We start from the raw sequence: 23,779 nt of genomic DNA, 5'->3' as shown, positions 1-23,779 counted from the left end.
TTAGTATTTAAAGCCATGCATGTGGATGAGATCACTAGGGAATGAGGAGAGATTGAGAAGAGGTCTGTCCACTGGGTTTCTGTAATGCTCCAATATTTATAGGACGAGCTAACAAGGAGACTAAGGGTACCAATGAGATGGTGAATAAGTAGGAGAAATGTTTTATTATGCAAGGCAAGAAATTATCATCTTGAGGGAAGGAGGCAGTGACAGCTGCATCAGATGCTACTGAGAACTCAGGACAGAGAACTGCTGTTTGCATTTAACAAGATGGAACCTGTAAAGACTTTGATAAAGATGGTTTTAGGGCCACTGAGGGGATGAAAACATGAACTAGTTTAAAATAGGAAAATGAAGTAATGAAGTGGAGTTATTGAAGACAGACAACTTTCCTCTATTTTTGGTAAAGAAAAATAAAATCATGAAACAATAGAAGGAGAACATTGGGGAAAGTGACATTTTGTTTTGTTTTGCTTTTTCTTTTAGGACTCCATTGCTAGAGGACTCCTCTCTTTTAATGAGAGAGATTACATCATGTCTGTATTATGTTTATCCAGGAAAACATAGAGAGCAACGGATATTGCAGGAGAGAGAGAGGAGAAAACTATAGAAGCAAAGTCCTTCAATGGACAAGAGGTTATGGAGTGCAGGTCACAAGTGAAGGGCTGGCCTAGTAAAGGAGCAGGGGACATTCTCCCATTGTAACAGGGAGAGCACACTAACAGACCTGGTGGTAGGAAAGTAAGATGGTCTTCTTTGATTGCTTGGATTTTCTCAAGGACACAGGGAGAGAGGTCAACAGCTGAGACTGAGTATGAGGGAGAGGTGTTTGAGATTTGAGGAGACCAAGTAAGTTGTGAACCTATTGTTCCAGAGAATGAGAAAGTGATTTTTCTAAAAACGTATAGGAATTATTAGGATGCTTTGAAGGTTCACTTGAAATCAATAGCTGTATGTTTCAAGTGAGATGAAGGAGTGCTTCTGTGGACCCATTCTTTGCCCAGGTGCTGAGAATGGAGGACTGAGGCTTTGCTGGGTGAACACAGAAAGGGAGAGAGGAGATGAAATGTTAAAAGTGTGTGACAGGAAGACTTGGAGTATGGTAGGTGGGGTAGGGGTGGGCATACAAAAGATGAAACCTGGAGAAAACTGGAGAGGAAAGGTAAAATCTATGATTTGAGGTCCCAATGGAGATGGAAGAAGTTCTGAGGTGGGGGTATTGGAATAGATGATAAGAACGGAGAGGAGGTGGTGTTCAACGAAGACAGTGCTTGACAGAGCTTTTTGGGAGGGAGTGCTGTTAATGGCAGTGACAAGGTTCAGAGTGACTGAGATGAGATGACACACTAGGTCATGAAGCAAGGAAGTGTCAAAATGTAGACTAGAACACACAGCTGTCTGACTCCCACTGAATGTTCTACCTCACACCAAAGTTAGCTTTGATTTTCTAACCTATAAAACCAGGGTAACAAAATGATGTCATATTTAGTGTCGGGGTGTGGGGAGAGAGAAGGGTTGACCCTGCAAACAGGGTCCTGCATTTAAGAAGGGTCACATGGCATTTAATGTTGGGCTCTTACTATCTTTTTTGATTCTTAATAATTTTTAAACAAGGGCTCCACATTTACATTTTACACTGTGCTTTGCAAATTATATAGCCAGTCCTAGGGAGAAGATTAGTGATTTAGTAGGAGAAATGTGTTCTTTTTTTTTCATTTGGGTTAATTTTCCTTAAGCCTCATTTTTCTTCATTTAGCATATCATTAAAATTTAACCAAAGTTCATAATGGAAGTTTTAAAGAACACATCTGTCAAACACTTAACTTTTAATGTAAATTTCCTTTTGAAACCACTCATGCTCAATAAAAATTAGGCTAAGAATGAAAGATTCCCTGACTCAGGAAAGTGCATAATCAGTAAACTTAAAAGAAGATATAAATTTAAGTGCAGGTCTAGAGTCTAAATTGATACTTGAATGATAAAGCTTAGAAAAATACTTACATTTTTATTTTTTATTATAAGCAAATTATATGTTTATTGTGGAATGTGTAGGAAAAAATATAAACAAGAGGAAGAAACTAAAAATTATCCAAAATCCTTAATAAGAGTTAACATTTTGGCACATATCCTTCCAGGCTTTATGTATATTCTTATGAACACAAATTATTCATGTTCGTGCTTATAGGATTATACTTTAAACACCATTATGAAATGTAATTTTTTTTAATTTAATAAGATAACCTAGTTAGGCTTTCCATTCTTGTAGTTAAATATTCTTAAAAAATACTATTATAATGTAATTTAATATAATTTTCTATTATTTGGACATATAATAATGTATTACTAAACACTTGTCTTTTTCAATCTGCAATGTTATAAACAATACCAATATGAATATTCTTTGTGTCTTTCTGCATTCTTATAATTTCTGAGTCAAAAAGGGTGCTCATTTTAAAGCTTTTGATCCATTTGTCCAAATAGCTTTTTTTAATGGTTGTAACAATTTCCAGGCCCACTCCGTGGCAATGAGTATTAACCTTCCTTTAAAATTTTGCCAGTTGGACAGACAAAAATCAGTTAGCATCATTGTTTTCTTTGTTTATTAATAAGTTTGAACAAGTTTCATATGTTATTGGTCTTTTCTTTTTTGATGAATGTCCTATTAATGCTTTTGGTAATTTTTTTCTGGGCGGTTTTAGGCCTTCTTCTTACTGTTTTGTAAACTATCTTTATATATTAGGGTTGTTACACAGAATTTTGCTTATTTGTCAAATCCTGCCAAGGACCTAATAACAAATTTGCAGAGGTCTGAAGGATTGCTGCATTTTTTTTCCATGGGGGAGGTGGTTTTAAAATGCACTGCTTGTTTTTTTAAACTAAAAAATGCATGGTAATGGTAGTTATGAGATAGCATTACTAATGTATAAATGAAAATTTTTGTAATGTATCTAAAAATGTATAGCAAAACATTAATAATGGAAACGATAGGAAAAAGTGCTATACTAGCTCACTGAATATTTCTGTCATTCTCATTAATTTCTCCATATCTTGGCAATGCCATTTACATATGGAACATTCTGGTGATGTGGTCTGTCTCTGTGCCCTCCACTGCAAGCATTTCATTAATATTTTTGTTTTGAGTCCTGTTGGAAACTTCCAAGGTAAAATACACAATTGTGTGATTTCACAAAACAATCCATTAGGATGCAGAATGTTGAATGCAAGACTGAGGTTTTCAATTATTCGATTTTTCTTACCCTTTCCAATGTAATTTCTTCAAACTCATATTCAATTTCTGTCCCATTGACCTGTAAATAAGAAAAAAAGAAAGAATGTTAAATACATGTTGAGGGGGAGATGGCTGCATTTTTATAATGTTTGGGGTTAAGTTTCATACTGGCTAAGAATAAACCACACTTTCTTAATGTCTGTGATTTTATGTTTTCATCCAAATAAAATATAGTCTAAGCTATTATAAAATATACGAGCAAAACTACAAAAATAATCAAAGCTTATTGCATTCCTTAGAATTTGTGATATTTACGGCAGAGGGAACAATACAAAATAGGCATTGTGAGGTTACAAAGAATAAACAACCTAGGGGCAATGTTACAGTTACAAGAAAATAATTCCCTAATACCTTTTAAAATTTCCATGAATGAACACTAAAATACAACCTTAAAAAGTCAGTGGAGAAGGCAGTATAACCATATATCATATTTTGCCAAAGAAAAGCATTAAGAAGAACCATATCAGATAAGAAATACTTTTTTTTTTTTTTTTTTTTTTTTTTTTACTGGCTCAAGCTCAGGTAATTCATCCCCATTATCCTCATTATATTTATTAGGAAGCCCTGGACCATGTAATTATGTCCATATACCTTAGTAGCAACAAGAAAAAAATGAAGTAGGAAATGTGTGAAATTCCTAGTGAGAAAGTTTAACAACATCTAAACTCTTACATTGACATGAATTTACAAAGAAAAATACTTAAACATAGCAATGTATAATATATGCCTTACGCATCAACAGGTGTGTATAAACAATAGATGAAGAGTTGCTTTAAAATAACCTAACAGATATTCAATTGCCATTGTTATCACAGAGTCCTTTTCAGCCAGGCAAAAACCTCTGCATGAGAAAATTCTCAGCTGTCTGTGTCTTTTTTCTTACATGCATCTCGGCAACATCATTAGTATTTAGGGATTGTCTAGAAAGACTAATTTTTAACTACCATGATTTTAAACCATCATTTTGGCAGGGTTTTAACCAGTTGACTTTCCTTCCTTAGAAGAGTTTAACATAGTTCTTGCAGACTGAGAGCTCTATAAAGATAAGGACCAGAAGCACTATTGGTTAACAGAGCCTGGAAAGAAAGAATTGATGAAGGGGAAAAACAAACAAACAAAAAAAAAGGAGTGACAGAATGACCCACTGAACTAAGTATTAATTTATTTAATCTTATTTGTAAACACAGATATTTGTGGATTCTTTTCCATAAGGAATTTGGATGCAGTGTCATCAACTGAAGGTGTGGTTATAATCAGCAACTATAAAGAACGACAATAGACTTTACTTATGTGTGTCCACCAGCCACTTAGAGCAAATTGTTGATTTTCTAATTACATGAGCTAATTGGTGAATCACATTTTACTGTGTTACTACATTATCAAACAGCCTTAAACCAAATTTGATTTTCTGGGCTTCAGCAAGTTAATGACTCATTGAAGAGGACTTGATGATGCTAGAAAGCTTTCGCAGCTTTATGGAGGTTTTTGTTCTTCATGTGCAAAAGTATAAAATAAAACTCCAGCTCCCTATATGTGTGTGTTTCCGTATTAATTCTTTTTTTGTTTGTTTTTATAACTTTCTTTAGTTGATGGAAGACAGAAAGGAAGGATGAATTAATGTGATATGTTTTAATTCTCTCAGTATGGCTCTGTGAAGCTTTTCTTTGCTTCAGTGACTTCTCTAGAGTGAAGCCCTTCACATTATCAAAGTGCTGCAAAGTGAGGAGAAAAAAAAAAAACTTCAAAGAAAGGAAAACAAGTCTCTGATAATACAATCTAAAGGCTCAGGCTGAAAGAAATTCTGTTAGGAAGTACTTAAAAGACAAAAATCCTTTAGTGGCATAAAAGTGCCTAGTCATTCATAGTCTACCAGAATCTTTGCCTAACAATTCTGTGATCATGTATGCTGATTTTAGTTCCAACATTCACTATAGATACATATCCTAATTGCTATTCAAAAGATCCCTGGTCAGCTAGATGAACTTTTGGAGGCTTAAAGACTCTATGGGTCTTCAGTTTTCAACCCAAGAAAGTAATGTAATTTGCTTAATTCACTAGTATCCATAATGTCTTCATAAGAAGAGATGATGCCATCTAGATTGGGATGTCAACTTGCTTTTAAAAGAATACCATATGATTTCACTCATATGTGAAATCTAAAAATCAAAACAAATGAACAAACAAAAAGAAGAATGAAAGCTATAAATACAGACAATAGACTGATGGCTGCCAGAGAGAAAGGGAGGGGAAAGGATGGGCCCAGTGCATGAAGGGAAGTGGGAGATACAAGCTTCCAGTTATGAAATGAATAAATTATGGGGATAAAAGGTACAGCACAGAGAATATAGTCAAAGGTATTATAATAGCACTGTATGGTGACAGATGGTAGCTACACCTGTGGCGAGCATAGCATAACAGAGTTGTTGAATTATTATGTTGTACACCTGAAACTAATGTAACATTGTGTTTCAACTATTTTCAAAAAAAGCAAAGAAACATCTTATGACTCTAACAGGATTTGGTAAAATTATAAAGGAATGAAACGTTTTTGGAAGAGCTGAGGCAGTATTTCCACCATGAATGGAGAACATTTAAGACATGTTATCATAAGAGCCAGTGTGGGGAGTTCAGGAAAGCCATTAAGAGTTGTCTATTTTCTCATCACTAGAAGAGTGTGATCTATGTTCTGCTTCAAGACCCCTGAGACAAGAAATCCCACAATTTCACTTGACAAAGACCTTGGGCTAAAGGATAGAAGGCACAACTAAGTATACTTCCATTTTAATCAGAGGTACGTAAGAGAGGGTTGTGACATTCGTGAAAATTTAGCAACTTTTCAAATGCGTGCACCAATACAGTATTTTTAAATATTTTTTTTCCACATTTATTTAGAGGAGTGGTTGCTTGCTAAAGAGACAAGAAGTATAAACAGTAATTTCTCCCATCCATAATTTTATGTATTCCCAGGAAAAAACAAAACAAATGAACAAAAAACTATGCTGTGAATGGGCTTCCATTATCCTCTGGAGGAGCTTAAAGACAATTTATTGTCGGAACTTGCATTGGTGGTCTCCCTCTCTGCCCAGTCAGTTTACCAATATATGTCTTTCAATTAATAAAACTCTTTTCCTGGAAAGAATTCTGTTACATGCGTTTTTTTTTGTTGTTGCTATTCTTGACCGGTAATACTTCCTGTGATATTTAAGCACCCAGGTTATGTTTTATGTACCTGATAGTTCAGGGCCTGGACAGCTACATAGATTGGGTTCTGGCATTGACCATCACTTAAAGTCTCCTCTCACCTTGAAGACTAGGAAAGTGAGAGGATTGGCACTTTTGTAGATATAGAGGGAATTTCGCTATTTTGAAAAATCTGTTTTTTTTTTTTTCAGATAGTTCATTTTCCTGAACCTAATGGCTCTGTGGTGACAGCTGGTAGGTTTCTATGGGGGCTAGAAAATCAAATTGATGCCACACATTGTCCTGACTGATCCGGGCATGTAGCCTTCTTGGCATCACACAGAAGAGAGTGACCCGTTCAAATTCAAACTTGGTATTTAAAGTTATAATTTCATAAACTTTGAGTGCTCTCTCACTGCCCTTTTCCCCCTTCAGTGCTACTTCAACCAACTGTCCACATGATCAGATAATTTAAATGCAGTGTTTTTTAATCTTCTGAAAAGAGGTCTAACACACATGAACTATTCCACATTTTAATGTGATTTAATTTGTATCTTAAGAAATGATTTCTCCAATTATTTTGTTCCTTGCCACATGTGTAATTTAATTAAAGCTAACAACATATTAAAATCTTGGATAAGTAAAGTTTTATACAACCCCATATCACATATTATAAAAAGTGCTTACAGAGTAATATCAAAGTGTTGGCTTCTTAAAAACTAAACATAATTCCACATAATAAAAAATACTTGAGCATGTGTCATGTGCCAAGTGCTGTGACAGGTATTGAAAAAAATAGAGATTTAAAATATGATCCCTATTCTCAATAAACACATGGTCCTTAAAGTGGCACCAAACATACTAAGGCCCCAGAGAAGTGTGATACCCAATATATGAAACATAAAGGCGGACTAGAACCACAGCTCCACTCTTGCCACATGTGAGGGCTGTTTGCTGTTTATATAGATTTTATTTCTTAGTAGGATATAATGTGATGGATGATGAACTAATTCTGCCCTTTATTAAAAGTAATTATGACATAGTAAGCAAGACTTATATCTAAGTATTATGGTTTTGCATATAAAGCTGTTGCTTTGGGAGAGGATGTGATGATCATGGAGACTAGAGCAGCTGGTTTTCATGCCCTCTTGCCATTCCCAGAGCAAGACAGAGCCCCAGTCACTCTGCTTCTTCTGCAGCTGCAGCAAACATGTCACAATGCTTTATGGCTCCTTACACTTGAATCTCCTATGTACCTTCTATTATTTTCAGTAGGTAACATCATGATTTCAAGAGTGGGGGAAGAAAAAGACACCTCTTTGAATCCTAGTTCCAGTATTAATGAGATATGTGAATATAGCCAATTTCCTTGATCTCTCTAACCCTTAATACCCCCGTGTAGAATGGTACTAACAAGTACTTCCCTAATATGATTATTGTGAATATTAACTTAGATAATTAATGTAAAATGCTTGACACATATCTTAAGTGATAAAGAAATTATAGTTAGCTATAATACCATACAATTCTCTTCATGAAGTTGTTGGGAGCAATAAGTAAGATTACACAGGTTAATGGTAGGTCTTTGGTAGGTATTCAGTAGTGAGAGCTATTTTACCTAGCTGTGGATTAATAATCTACAAGCTTCACAAGGTTTATATGATCAATTATTGAATGTTTGTTAATTTCCCCCAGTAACATAAAATATAATTTAATAAGCAAATAAACGTGTTTTCTTCTACAAAATCCACTAAAACCTTTTTTAACGTAAACATCTCTTTCCTGAACCCATCTAAGATGTACTGTCTTGAGGAGAAGAATCATCTTAGCTTTCCCTCTCAGATCAGGTCATTGTAGCCTTCACTCAGAATATTACCTGAACTGGACTTTTTTCCAATCTGTGTCTGCTCCCTCTTGCATTTTCTTTTTAACATTGTCTTGCTCAGTCTTGATCTTTACATTACTCTGCTGTTGGCATTCACTTTCCTAAGGCTTTCCCATGGTATCCCTTACAGAGCCATGTTCATTAGGATATCAATGATATCTTACTCATGATTGCACCACTGTAGCTTCTGGCATCATGCCTTATTCATAGTTGGTCTCCAGAAAACTCTAGAACCAAGTCACCTGAGAACTCTGAAAACTGAACAGTCATTGAACGCTTCTCCATCTTTAAGTAAATATAGGGAGCCCTTAACACATACTTTATTTTCCTATAAAATATGGCTTTCATTTACCTCTCTATCTCAGGAAATTTTTAATACACATGCATTGCTAATTTCTAATTTAAATACTGTACACATGAATTAAAACATAATCTGACACAACCCATTGTGTGCTGGGCATGATGATATGCCCTAGAGATACAAAGATGGATGATACATGGCTCCTGCCTCAAAGACCTCTCTCTGATAGAGGGAGATGAATACTAACATGCAACACAGTGATATGGCTGCTGTGTAGATGCCCGTAGACCGTAGCAGCAGAGGTGGCATAGAGGAGGGACCAGGCAATTGCACCTGGAGGGAATCAGAAAAGACTTCATAGAGGAGGTGGTATAAACTGAATGTGTTAACAGGTAAGTGTCATGAGAATGAATAGGGAAGAGATGGGTTTACCAAGGAAGAGGGAGCAAGATGGACCACTTCTTCAGAGTGTTCTTCTGGAGACTGCACTGTCCTCAGAGTCAAAAGACCTGTATTACAGCCTTGATTCTGTGATTTAACATGCTGAGTAACCCTGAGAAGGTCATGGTGCTTGAATTTTCTCATGCAGACAAATGATCCCTGAGGTTCCTCCCTGCTCTGACCTCCTAGCATCAGGACTTTACTCTCTAGTCATATTCCTTTCTGTCACTTTGGGCAAGGTGTACCTGACAAACTTTAATATGGGTTTTTCAATTACTCTCTACTTTGAAGATCCCAATTGGCAACCTATAATCCTACCAGCGGATTGTTGTCTGACCTCCATGTATCCCTGCCATGTCCTTTCTCCTTAACCTGTAAGGTTCCCCATCAGGGAGGAAACTAAATGGTAGTATCATCAGCTCTACTTACATCTATTCAAGATTGTTACCATCAGAACCTTCCCATTTCTTCTCCTCAAAGACCCTGAGACTTTTGGAAGAAATAAAACATAGCTTTTTCTCTTTGAAAAAGGGGGGGGGGCAAGACGAAGGAGTTTTGTTCCACCTCAATCTAAAAGAAAGAACCATCTTCATCTTTTCATCACATTTGACTTTAAGTGTCTCTGCTGAATGGATGAAAAACAATCAGATACTGAAAAAGTGAGAGTCCATCTACCAACATGGAAGCTCTAACCAGAATAAGAACATCATTAGACACAGTGGCACACAACTAAGCTGTCCATTACTTCCTTTAACTAATATTCCTTCTCCTATACTATCTCCACTGTTTCAAATTGTGCCCTCCATTTACATTAAGAGGAATTATCACATAGAAATAAAAAGCTCTGATTCTGGGATCCAAAAGACTTGAATTCTAATGCCAGTTTTGCCACTTACAAGCTGTTAGAATTCATCTTTTTTCGTGTTATACACACTTGTGTAAGTGTCAATATCGGTTAAAAACTTAGTAAGCAATTTTTTAAGCTATGTAGAGCATCTGTTTTAATCTAAGGTGTGGGCCTGGTTATTTTAGAAATACTATTCAATCATAATGAGAACAGTTTAAAAAACACATTTTGAAAAGAGGCGAATCATAGTACTTCTTACTTTTAATAAACATAGGCTGTAAAAATAATTATTGATATTCTTAGTCAAGATTCTAATTTTGGTAAGACCACCATTCCTATTAGTTACCTGAATGTATTCTATCAGTTAACCCTGTTTTCATGTTAAAACTTCTAATCTTAATTAAATTTCTGAGCTCAGTGAACTGCTAAATTATAACATCCACCAAATAGAAAAAAAATCAGTATCCTATAATATGTTCCATTCTTAAAATTTTTTTCCTTTGTTTTTGTTATCTCCTCTGCCTTTTTATTAATCTTTTATAATACAGAACTTTGAGTCTAGAAAAGTGATCTTACATTCAATAATTACTGTGTGTTTTTCGTTTAATTAGAAACCACAGGTTTTTGAAAATTATTATTATTAAATACCTTATTATCTGTAAAAAAAATGTTATAAACTTTCCCGGTATTTTTGTGAAAAGAAGTTAAGGAAAATAGCTAGGGTTCTTACATTTATGAAAAGTATATATATGTGTGTATGTGTGTGTATGTGCATGCATCTATATATCTATATCCATATCTATATCTATATCTATATCTATATCTATATCTATATCTATATCTATATCTATATCTATATCTATATCTATATCTATATCTATATCTGTATCTATATATCTATATCTATATATCTATATCTATATCTATATCTATATCATCTATATCTATAAAATATTGTCTTCTGTAATGAAGGAAATGAAGGAAAAATAGTACTTAGTAAGTTCAGAACTGGATTTACCTCTGATTTGGAAATGGCACATTTCTTCTCAGCTTTGCTCCCTTGCTTTGCACCATATGCTGAATGGAGTAGCAATAGGTGATTTTAATGCTTTCACTTTGCTCCAGTTTAATGGATACTGTTTTGTTTTTGGAGGTTTAAATATCCTATAAGTTAAAACATGCTCTTTGAGAGCAGTAAATGGTGTTAAGAACACAATCGATCAATGGTTATAAAGTCATTATGATATACCAGGTTTTTGTTCCATCAGGCTCACTTTATTATCCCCATATACAAACCACTTGGTCAACCATAAGCAATGTCCAAGAGAATCAAGAGCTCAAAGCATATGCCAAACGATTTAGAGAAACAAAAAGAGAGTCCTGAACTGTAAGTTGAGACTTGACAAAGCTGATAATGTGAGCAGATAGCAAAGACTATTTTCTCTTTCTCTTAGGTATAATCCAACTATAGTAAAAGGCAGAATACCAATTCACCCAGTTCTTTATCCTCAATTTCTCTCCTCAGTCTTGCCATCTTCTATGTATTCCACCATCATACAAAAGTAGAGGATCCACAAATACTTTCCCACATTGGAATACAGTTATCTTTTCCCAGTCTTCATCCTCTCTGCTTTGCTGCAGTATTTGACACTCTGGAGTGACCACCACTTGAAACTCCCCTTTTCTTGTGTCAAGTGGTTGATATCCTTCCTGGTTTCCTCACTACTGCTCTGTCCACTCCATTTATCTGTTTGCTTTCTTTTTGCCAGATATGAGCATTTGCCAAGGTCTGTCCCTTTTGGTTACACAATCTCACTCAACTTTTATTTCCTAAGTAAATGCCCTAGTGTCACCCTAGTCTTAATAAGTTTGAGACAGGACTAATCATGCCTAATTATAATCATCATTTCCTCCAGTCTATTCTCTGTATCTTTAAGGGAATTCTCTTTTTCATATATGTCCCTTATATTTGTTATCGACACCTAACCAACATCCCATTTCAAGTCATAAACTATTACTTTCTTAGGATCAACAACATAATTTCCTAAAAATATTTCTGTCTGTATCATATTTCAGTATCAATTGATTCTTCATATCTTTTGAGAGTTATCTTTCTAAAAAACAATGTTTTTATCATGTAATTATGCTGTACAAGTAGCTTTAAGTAATTTTTCTTTATCCTTAAAGAACACTTCAGAACATCCACCAGCTGTTCGCAATCTACTTTTCTAGATACAAACTTTACTTCTTATCTCTGAAAACATTTTTGAGTCAAATAATTGTGCTGAAGCTTATATAGTCATCTCTTTTCTTGATGCTTATTTATTTTGAGAGAGACAGAGTGTGCACAATGAGCAGGGAAGGGACAGAGAGAGACATGGGGAGAGAGAATCCAAGTTCTGGGCTTACAGAACAGAGCCCAATGCAAGGCTTGATCCCATGAACTGGGAGATCATGACCTGAGCCCAAACCAAGAGGTGGATGCTCAACCAACTGTGCTACCCAGGTGCCCCTGTGCTGAAGCTTCTATAAAGCAACTTTTCTCTTTGGTATCTTCATTAATGTCATATAGTACACACTAAATGTCTTTATTTTAATCTATGCTTATTAAAAGCCCAATTACTTGGGAAATATATATTTGAATGACTAAAATTTCCCAGGTACTATGGTAGTGTGTTCTTCGGTCCTAGGAATACGATAGCAAAGTACACAAAGCCTCTGCCCTCATAGAGCTACATTCTACGTGGGGATGTGGGAAGTTTCTATTACTGTCAACATAAAGCTGTTCCACAAAGTCAAAAATATTTTTCTTAACCATCTCCTGGAAATTATCACTCTAGTCTCTAAATTACCCCCTCAAAACAGCTAATAACACTAATTACTACTACTATTATCCTCCTCCACCACCACCACCACCTTCTGTTAAGTATCTACTACATGCCAGGCACTACCATAAGTTGATCTAAAAGTTAAAATAACCCTGGGAGTGAGACATTTTAATGTTAATTATAGTATTAAGGAAGACAAGTTTTTGTGGTACCTGGGTGGCTTAATCAGTTAAGTGTCAGACTCTTGATTTCAGTTCAGGTCCTGATCTTGCGGTTTGTGAGGTCAAGTCCTGTGTTGTGTCCTGCGCTAATGGTGCAGAGACTGACTGGGATATTCTCTCTCTCTCTCTCTCTCTCTCTCTCTCTCTCTCTCTCTTTGCCCTCCCCACCCTTTCTCTCAAAATAAATGAACAAACTTTAAAACAAAAAAGAAAGCCAAGGTTTTAAAGTTAAGTGATTTCTCCAAAGTTATACAACTGGAAATAACATGAAATGAGGACTGTCTTGTTCATCCTTCTCATCACTTAGTGATGGGAAGTATATGCTCAATACAAATTTGTTGAACAAAATTAAAGAATGAGTGCCTATAAGGAGGAAGGCAAGAATGCAAGTATCTAACACTTGAATAAAGGGAAGTCTAATAGTAAAACACTAATCCTTCTCCCTAATCATACATAACATAGTCCCTCTCATACTGTAGTTGTGGTCTTCCTCAAGGTCAGCTCCTTATATTGTATTTTATCTTTCTTGATACACAGTTCTCTTACATGAGACATTATCTTCTGTCTTTTTCTCTTGTAGCACCTATCATAATGACTTGCCATAGAGACATTCTGTGAATAGCTACTGAAGAAATAAATCAATTGAACCTTATGTTAAGGGATTTTTATTTGCTGTTAATCTTTCAAATCCCCTGTATTCAAAAGTCCTCCTCCCAACTGCCAGTTTCCAAATGAGTGAACTGCCTTAATTTCCTTCTCATCATTTTACTTCAATTCTTGCTAACAATAAACTGTGTCCCTTTTCATCTGAATTTATGTCACCTTTTCAGCAGCCTTCAAGATCAATCCATCAGTCAACAAATATTTATTGACAATCTCCACCTTCTTTTCTAGCTCGTATGATCTTTTTTTTATTCTGGTTTTAAAAGCACATCACTATCTTCACAACCTTAGAAATGAGCTATAGAGGTATATTGCCCTGCTAATTCATCTGCTATTTCATCAGGATCACATGAAGAAGTTTTTTAAGTTGTGTGGTTCTGGAAAAATGCTTTGATCTGCTTGTTACAACAAAGGTCAGATCAACCTTTCCAGATCAGATGCTAAAGAAAGCATTCTGCTACTTATTTCACCTTTCTTGAAGTACCATAGTATCGTGGCAAGGAACAAAATTAATTCTGTTTCCAACCCTTCTCTCTCGCCAGTTGACAAAATATGGAAATTGTAAGGTTTCAATATGTATTTATATGTATCTTTTTTCAGATTATACTAGCAACAATATTCATCACTTACATACTGTTTCTAGATTATTTTATTGCTCCTCATAACAATTCCATTCAGGTAGATAATATTGTTACTCAATTTTGCATATGAGTAAAGAACTCAGAGATGGTAAATTATTTGCTCAAAATTGCTCAGCTAATGTTTTGTGCTTTGATTTGAATCTAGATTGTTTGGACTTTATTTTTTTTTTATTTTATTTATTTTTTAGATTGTTTGGACTTTAAATTTAGAGCTGCTCCCACTACATTTTTCTGCACATGTATGTTATTCTTAAACATAAGAGATAGTCTACGATTGGATTGTATAAAAATTACTGATATTTAACTGTTTTGACTTACAAAATGGCAATTCTGCATGGTTCAATCTGATAGTATAAAATAACTGAGCATGATGGTTAGGAGGTAGGATTCTGGATTCAGATTGCCTGAGTTTACAACATGATTCTCCCATTCTCTAGTTACAGAAATTTGGGTAAGTTACTTAATTTCTCTGAAACTTGTCTTTATTTACAAAATGGATTATAATAGTATTGGGTGGTGTAAGGATTGAATGATATAGTTTTGTTGAGGTCTAGTGTTCAGCACCTAGTGAATCTTTAAAAAATTAACTACAATTGTTTTAAAATTTTTCCTTGGTATACCATTCGCATATTTAAATTCTGCCTATTCATCTTTCTAAGGAGAAACCAGTGTGTGCATGTGTGCATGGAGGGTGTGAGTAATGGTGGGTGGGAGATTAATGGCTAATGTTTGTAGGAATTTTATAAGAATCAACATGCAGTGTGTTCCATATTCCTACAGAAGACTTGAGTTACCTCCATTTTCTACTGTTAGATTCAATTAACTTATATCAAATACAAATCTACAGTGAAAAAAAATACAAACTATATTTTTCAAAGAAATAATAAAAGCTCAAGCTTCTTTATTATATCAGTGCTTATGAGACTATATTCTGAAGTTTAAAAAGGGTCATGCATACTAAGTTGTGGCCATGACAACAGCTAGTCATACCAGAGAGCTCTGGGCTACAAATTAGATGTACTAAATCTCTTTATCTCTGGACACCTGTCTGCCAAGACTTTAAGTCTTTCAAGTGTGGTAGTATAAGCTCCAAAAATTTCATGATTAACCATAGATCAATCTAGTTTTAGTATCCTCTTGTAAGAGGAAGACAGATTCAAAAAGGTGTTGGCATGAACTCTCGGTCACATTAAATTTAAAAAATTCCATGAATACTTTAAGAAGAGTTAACAAATATTAATCAGACAATAAATCTTGGGTGCAAAGCATGAAGAATCAAAGTTGGTAGGTAAGGGAGAAGATGAAAAAGGAAATTAAAATCACATTTCACCATACTATCACTTTTCTTAGTGACCCTACCTAGAATGTCCTTGCTTGCCATGTCTTCTCTGTGTAATTTCTATTTATCCTTCCAAAAAGCCTTCTAAAAAACCTTCCATGATTCTTCTCCCTTTCCATGAATCTAATGCCACACAATCAGCAGCTTTGCTGCCACTGGAGAGGGCCAACTTCATTTGGAGCAGCACATGTGAAAACCTCATGCTCAGAGATGTTGAACATGATAGTGACTTTGGTGGTAAATATCAGGAAAACTGAACACTGCAGTAGCCCACGGTAGCAATACTGGCTGTTGAAAAATACAGACTATCTAGACTAGCTAGAAATTTAACAGGGGAACTTGTGGAATTAGTCATGACAGGTCTTGATAGTTCTAATATATCACTGCCAAACTGGAAAACTGAGTGAATGTGCAAGGTCATTCATAAACTCTGTAGAAACTGAAGAAAATCCCAGTCATCTGCATATTCCTGGCTGAATGTGAGACCTTCACATATACAGAGGAGTTATAAAGGTCTATTGAAAAATAAAAGTTCAGACAGATTTGTATATTGCTTGGATTTGAACACATTTCCTAACCCACATGCAAATCCACTGGCAACTGTGCCTCCTTGACACAAAGTGTTTAAATATAACCCCTGACCAAAACTTGACTCACCAGTAAGCTATGCTGATCTAGAGTCAATTGTAGGAAGCCAGGAATGAAAGGAAGGAAGGAAGGAAGGAAGGAAGGAAGGAAGGAAGGAAGGAAGGAAGGAAGGAAGAAAGAAAGAAAGAAAGAAAGAAGAAAGAAAGAAAAAGAAAACTAAGAAAATTCAAGAGAAACATCAGAAGCTTAACAATTCAGGGAAGACAGGCTCCACGATCAAGCCCGGATACATGATTAAATGTACACACACACAAAAAAAAAATAAATAAAGAGAAACAAGAATTTGAGATAGGGGGACAGGAGGGAATAATTCCAAATTAATAGTCATTTTAACATATTATCATATGGCTTATTTTCAAAAAGAAATTATATAAAATCCAGAGAAAGAAAAATATGACCATACACTAGAAAAAAAGTGGTAAACAGAAGATGTATCTGAGGGATCTCAGAGTTTGGAATTAGCAGAAAAAACTTCAAAAAGGAAGCTGAGCTCTCCCTGTCCCATGTTTACAACTAGATATCCTACACATCCAATTCAGTAAGCCAGAGAGAGACCTGAGGACTGACTGAACAAGTTGCAAAACTAAATATATATAAGAAGCTGCATCTAAAAGACTGTAATGGTCAGAAAGGTGGAGGGAGGCTGCCTACAGGAAGGAGGAAGCTGCATGCAGGGAAAGAACAGAGAAACAGGCCCTCATACCAGGGAGCTCACATGAGCAAGATTAATCCCCATAATGTTTGGTTTTAAAAACCAGAAAGGCTGGGGCACTTGGGTAGCTAAGTCGGTTAAGTGACCGACTTTGGTTCAGGTCATGATCTCATGGTTTGTGGGTTCAAGCCCCACATCGGGCTCTGTGCTATCAGCCCAGAGCCTGGAGCCTGCTCTTGATTCTGTGTCCCCCTCTCTGCCCCTCCCATGCTCGAGCTCTGTCTCTTTCTCTCTCTCAAAAATAAATAAACATTAAAAAAAAAATTAAAAACCAAAGGGGCTGAATTCTGTGAATTTTTAAAACCAGTGGACTTAGAGCCTGGACCTTTAAACATCATTTGACTCAGAACTGGGTGAGACTAGAGGGTGAGTGATGGCTGGGTTGACACCTTAAAGAGACTGCAGCCTGCATGGGAAGACAACATAAAAATGGCAGTTTGCACAATGTGTGTGTGTGTGTGTGTGTGTGTGTGTGTGTGTGTGTGGAGAAACAGCAGACAGATCTATTCATACTGATTTTGGAGTGTGTTGGGAGACCTCTCCAAAAACAAAACAGCTGAAAGTTACCATGTTCTCCCCCACCCTCACCATAAACAGAGCCACCTGCAAGAAGTGGGGCTGCACAGACACTTGTTATACCCTGCTAGTAGTGCACCTTCCCTATGAGTTCTCCTGAGGATTCACCCACTCCAAGCCTGTCAGCCTTGGCCCTGGGCTCAGAGCAAATTTGGTTAACACACCCACTCCGCCCAGCTGTCAGGTGCATGGTTACGACCATGTGCCATAACCGGCCACACCCCTCCAGACACTGAGGCACTCCATGCTCAGCCTTGCACCTCTGAATGCCTGCCAACAGGAGTGCTTTGGAGATCTGTCATAGGACTAATTGAACAGCATCAATTTTGCTAACACTACTGCCCTGCTCCCAAGTTTCCCCACAGGCATGCCCCCTCAGAACTGGCCTGCCTGTGTCCCACTAACACCACAGAAAGTAAGCACAGCCCATGACAGGCAGAGAGTTCGTGCAGACAAATGCACCAAAAAGAAAAGTGACTCAGACACAACAGCAGAATGTAAAGAACACACATAGGATATTCTCCTGAAGTGCCAAGTTCTGGAAAACAGGGAGCACTGGATTGCAGGGTACTCCAGGACCTCTTGTTCATAAAGTCAGTACTTTCAAGAGCAGAAGACATACCTCATTTTCTTAACACAAAGAACGAGACACAGAGAGGCAGACAAAATGAGACAGAGAAATTTATTCCAAATGAAAAAAGGACAAAGCCATAGCCAGAGATCTAAGTGAAACAGATGTAAGTTACATGACTGCTAGAGAATTTAAAGAAACAGTCATAAGGATACTCACTGGACTTGAGAAAAGAGTATAAGACAAAGTGAGAACCTTAACATAGAGATAAGGAATAACAGCAGAGATAAAGGGTGAAATAAATGAAATAAGAAAAATGCTTGATGGAATGAACAGCAGGATGGAAGAAGCAGAAGAAGAAATTAGTAACCTAGAAGACAGAGTAATGAAACTTAATGAAGTTGAACAAAAGAGAGAAAAAAGAATTATGCAAAACAAGAATAGACATGGCAAACTCCGTGATTCCATATTAGAGGAGTCTCAAAAGAAGAAGAGAGAGAAAAGGGGGAAGAAAATTTATCTGAAGAAATAAAAGCTGAAAACTTCCCTAATCTGTGGAAAGGAAACAGATATCCAGATCCAGGAGGCACAGAGAACTCCCATCAAAAGCAACAAAAGCAAACCCACACCAAGATATATTGTATTTAAATTGGCAAAATATAGTGATAAATAAAAAATCTTAAAAGCAGTAAGACAATATAAGTCCTTAATTTACAAGGGAAAACCCATAAGGTGAGCAGGAAATTTTTCAGCAGAAACTTTGCAAGCCAGAAGTGAGTGGCATGATATATTCAGAGTGCTGGATGGGAAAAATCTGCAGCCAAGAATATTCTATCCAGCAAGGCTATCATTCAGAATAGAAGGAAAGATAGTTTCCTGATGAACAAAAACTAAAGGAGTTCATGACCACTAAACCAGCTCTGCAAGAAATATTAAAAGGGACTCTTTGAGTGGAAGAGAGAGACCAAAAGTAATAGTATAAAAGTAGTAAACACAAAAGCAGTAAAAATGAATATTTTTGTAAAAGATTAGTCAAAGAATTCAACAAAAAAGGATATAAAATATAATAACAGATACCAAAAATGTGGTAGGGAGAGGAAAAAATTGGGTTCAAACTTAAATGACTACCAACTTAATATAGACTGCTATATGCAGGGGAGGTTATATATAAATCTAATGGTAACCATATATCAAAAACTACTAATAAATATGCAAAGAATAAGGAGGAAGAAATGCAAATATGTCACTAAACAAAACAGCAAGACATTAAACAGAGAAAGACAAGAAAGAATCAGAGAAAGTCTTCAGAAACAAACACAGAACAAGTTTTAAAATGGCAATAAATACATATCTATCAAATAATAACTTTGAATGTATAAGGACTAAATGCTCCAATCAAAAGACATCAGTGAAAGAATATATACAAAAAAGACCAATCTATATGTTGCCTACAAGAGATTCATTTTAGATTTAAAGATACCTACAAATTAAAAGTGAGGGGATGGAGAAATGTCTATCACGCAAATGTATCTCAAAAGAAATTTAGAGTAGTAATACTTATATAGGAAAAATGGACTTTCAAACAAAGATGGTAGTAAGAGACAAAGAAAAAACACTATATAATAAAGGAGACAATCCAAAAAGAAGATATCATAATTTAAAATATTTATGCACCCAACATAGGACCACCCAAATACATAAAACACATAATAACAAACATAAAGGAACTAAGGTATAATAACACAATGATAGTTAGGGACTTTAACACCCCACTTACATCAATGGACAGATATCTAAACAGAAAATCAATAAGGAAACAATGGTTTTGAATGACACACTGGAAGAGATGGATTTACAGATATATTCAGAATATTCCATTCTAAAATAGAAGAAGACACATTCTTTTCAAGTGCACAGGGAACTTATCCAGAATAGATTATATATTAGCCCTTAAAACAAGCCTCAAGAAACTGAAGAAGATCAAACTCATAGAATGCATTTCTGAACACAACACTTTGAAACTAGAAGTCAACCAAAACAAAAAAATCTGGAAAGACCACAAATGCATGGGTGATAAATAACATGCTACTAAACAGTGAATGGGTCAACCAGAAATAAAGGAAGAAATATGAAAGTACATGAAAACAAAATACATGAAAATACAAAGTACATGAAAATAAAAACACAATGATCCAAAACCTGTTGGATGCAGCAAAGCAGTCCTAAGAGGGAAGCTATTCACAATACAGACCTACCTCAAGAAGAAAAATCTCAAATAAACAACCTAACCTATACCAAAAAGAGCAAGAAAAATAATGACAAACAAAACCTAAAACCAGAAGAAGGAGGGAAATAATAAAATTAGAGCAGAAATAGATGATGTAGAAACTAAAAATACAATAGAACACATCAATGAAACCAGGAGCTGATCCTTTGAAAAACTCAATAACATTGATAAATCTCTATCCAGACTTATTAAAAGAGATAGAGAGAGAAAGAGAGAGGAGAGAGAGAGAGGTAGGTGCTGGGTGGCTCAGTCAGTTAAGATCTGACTCTTGATCTCAGCTCAGATGTTGATCTCAGGGTCATGTGTTCAAGCCCTTCATTGGGCTCTGTATTGGGTGTGGAGCCTACTTCAAACAGAGAGAGAGAGAGACAGATAAAAGAGATGAGAGGGATGAAAGGGATGAGAGAGAGAGAGAGAGAGAGAGAGAGAGAGAGAGAGAGAGAAAGGACTCAAATAAATAAAATCACAAATAAGAGAGAAATAACCAACACCACAGACATACAAACCATTCTCAGAGAATGTTGTGAAAAAATATATGTCAATAAAGTGGAAAATCTAGAAGAAATGGATAGTTTCCTAGAAACAAGCTAGCAAAACTGAAACAGGAAGAAATAGAAAATTTGGACAGACTGATGACCAGCAAAGAAAATGAATCAGTAAAAACTCCCAATTAACAAAAGTCAAGGACCAGATGGCTTCACAGGTGAATTCTACCAAACATTTAAAGAAGAGTTATACCTATTCTTCTCAAACTATTCCAAAACATAGAAGTGGAAGTTAAACTTCCAAATTCATCTTATGAGGCCAGCATTATCCTGATACCAAAACCAGATAAAGACACCAATAAAAAAAGAACTATAGGCCAATATCCCTGATGAACATAGATGCAAAAATCCTCAATAAAATACTAGCAAACTGAATTCAACAATGCATTTTACAAAATCATTAACCACAGTCAAATTGGATTTATTCATGAGTTGAAAAGGGGGTTCAATATTTGCAAATAAATCACCGTGATACATCGCATCAATAAGAGAAACAATCAAAAAACATATGACCATTTCGATAGATGCAGAAAAAGCATCTGACAAAATGCAACACTCATTTTTATAAAAACCCTCAACAAAGTAGGTTTATATAAATCCATGTGTGAAAAACTCATAGCTAGTATCACTGCCAATGGAGAAAAACAGAGCTTTTTCCTTAAGGTCAGGAATAAGACAAGGATGTCCACTCTCACCACTTTTATTCAACATAATACTAGAAGTCCTAGCCACAGCAATCAAATAAGAAAGAAATAAAAGGCATCCAAATTGATAAGGAAGAAGTAAAACTTTCATTATTTGCAGATTACATGATACTATATATAGAAAACCTGAAAGACTACACACACACACACACACACACACACACAAAACCTGATCAACGAATTCGCTAAAGGTGCAGAATACAAAATCAATGTACAGAAATTCACTGCATTTCTATACCATAATAATGAAGCAGCAGAAAGTATAATTAAGAAAAAAATCCCATTTCCAATTGCACCAAAAATAGAAAGAAACTTAGGAATAAAGCTAATGAAAGAGGTGGAAACTATAAAACACTGATGAAAGAAACTGAAGACAGCACAAAGAAATGGAAAGACATTCCATGCTAATGGATTAGAAGAACAAATATTGTTGAAACATCTATACTATCCAAAGCCACCTATAGATTTAATGCAAGCCCTATCAAAATACCAACAGCATTTTTCACAGAACTCGCAAAAACAAGTGTAAAATTTGGAAGGAACCACAAAAAACTCTGAATAGCCAAAGCAATCTTGAAAAGCTGTAAAGAAGTGAATATAATGAATCACAAGTTACCAGAGCAGAAATCTCCACAGGAACCAGTGTTGGGGTATAAAATCTTGACCTGTAACTGACGAATTGTGGAGGCTCAGTGTGGACACAGAGTTAAAAACTCCAGAGGGGTTCAGTCTTCGCGGTCACACCAACACTTTTGTGAGTTTTACCTCCAGTAAATTTACCAGACTCTCACAGTGAAGATAGGAGAAAAACCCTTCAAGCATCCAGTAGGGAGAGGGGAAAAAGAACATTTGAAACATCCCAGAGTATCCTGTTCCAAACAATGTCTGCCCTGAGGAGAAACAATTTTACTAGAGTTTAACACTACTGAGTTTTACCAGAGCCTAACCTACGTAGGGAAAGGAAATATCAACTCCAGCATCCCTCTTGACATTCTGTACCACCTAAAGGGGTAAAAATTGAGAAGTACTGGTGATATTTACAGTCCAGAGTCACAAGCTCACCAAAATACTGAGACTATATCTTAGAAGTATAGATCAGCACCCTTTCCCTGATATCTTACCATTACATTGCTAAAGGCCTATTTGCTGCAGTTCCTTTTACCTAGTACATCATGTTCATCTTTTAACAAAAAATTACAAAGCATAATAAAAAGAAAAGCACACATTTTAAGGACATGGGACAAGTATAATAACCAAAGTCAGATAAGGACAGGAATGTTGTAATATCAGACCAGAAATTCTTTTAAAAAATTAACATCCTAAGAGGTTAATGGGAAAAGCAGACATTTAAGGACAGATGGATAATCTAAGTAGAAATATAGAAATTCTAGAAAAGAGCTAAAAATAAATGCTAGAGATAAAAACATTGTAACAGAAATAAAGAATGTCTTTGGTGATTTCATTAGCAGACTGGGGATGGCTGAGGAAAGAATCTCTGTGTCTTAGGATATGGTAACAGAAACTTCTAAAACTGAAAGAAAAAGAAAGAAAAACAAACAGACACAGAAAAAAACCCACAAAATATCAAAAAACTGAGATATCTATAAAAGATGTAACATACATACAATGGGAGCACCAGGAGAAGAAACAGGAAAAAGAACAGAAGCAATATATAAAACAATAATGACTGATAATTTCCCCAAATTAATGTCAAGCATCAAGCCTCAGATCCAGGAAGCTCTGAGAAAACCAAGAAGTACACTTGGGCATATCATATAAAAACTTCAGAATTTTAAAGAAAAGGAAAAAAAAAAAAACAATGAAGGAAACCAGAGGGACAAAAGTGCTTTATCTATAGAAGAGCAAAGACAGGGATTACATCCAACTTTTCAGAAAAGATGCAAAGAAGAAGAAAATGGATTGAAATGTTTTAATGTAAAAGAAAACAAAAACAAAAATGCCAAATTCTGTACTCTGAGGAATTATCCTTCAAAAGTGAAGGAAATACAAACACCTTCACAGACAAAAAAGAAAAATTGAGGAAATGTATTAATGCCAGGAGACTTGCCTTGCAAGAAATGTTAAAAGAAGTTCTCCAGAG

The 23,779-nt window shown here is 35.6% G+C and overlaps 1 protein-coding gene across 2 annotated transcripts in view; it reads right to left on the bottom strand.

Annotated features, from left to right (window-relative positions):
- LOC102972156 (disks large homolog 2) overlaps window positions 1-23,779 on the bottom strand; it is a 768,935-nt gene that overhangs the window by 632,439 nt on the left and 112,717 nt on the right. For both annotated transcript variants that reach the window (XM_007078972.3, XM_042959513.1), the window contains exon 3: window positions 3,258-3,308. In XM_007078972.3, coding sequence (XP_007079034.1) covers window positions 3,258-3,308 — 51 coding nt within the window. The remainder of the gene's footprint in view (window positions 1-3,257; window positions 3,309-23,779) is intronic.

This window comes from Panthera tigris, chromosome D1 (genome assembly GCF_018350195.1).
Source record: "Panthera tigris isolate Pti1 chromosome D1, P.tigris_Pti1_mat1.1, whole genome shotgun sequence".
NCBI lineage: Eukaryota > Metazoa > Chordata > Mammalia > Carnivora > Felidae > Panthera > Panthera tigris.
This window is presented reverse-complemented; position numbering and strand designations above follow the sequence as displayed.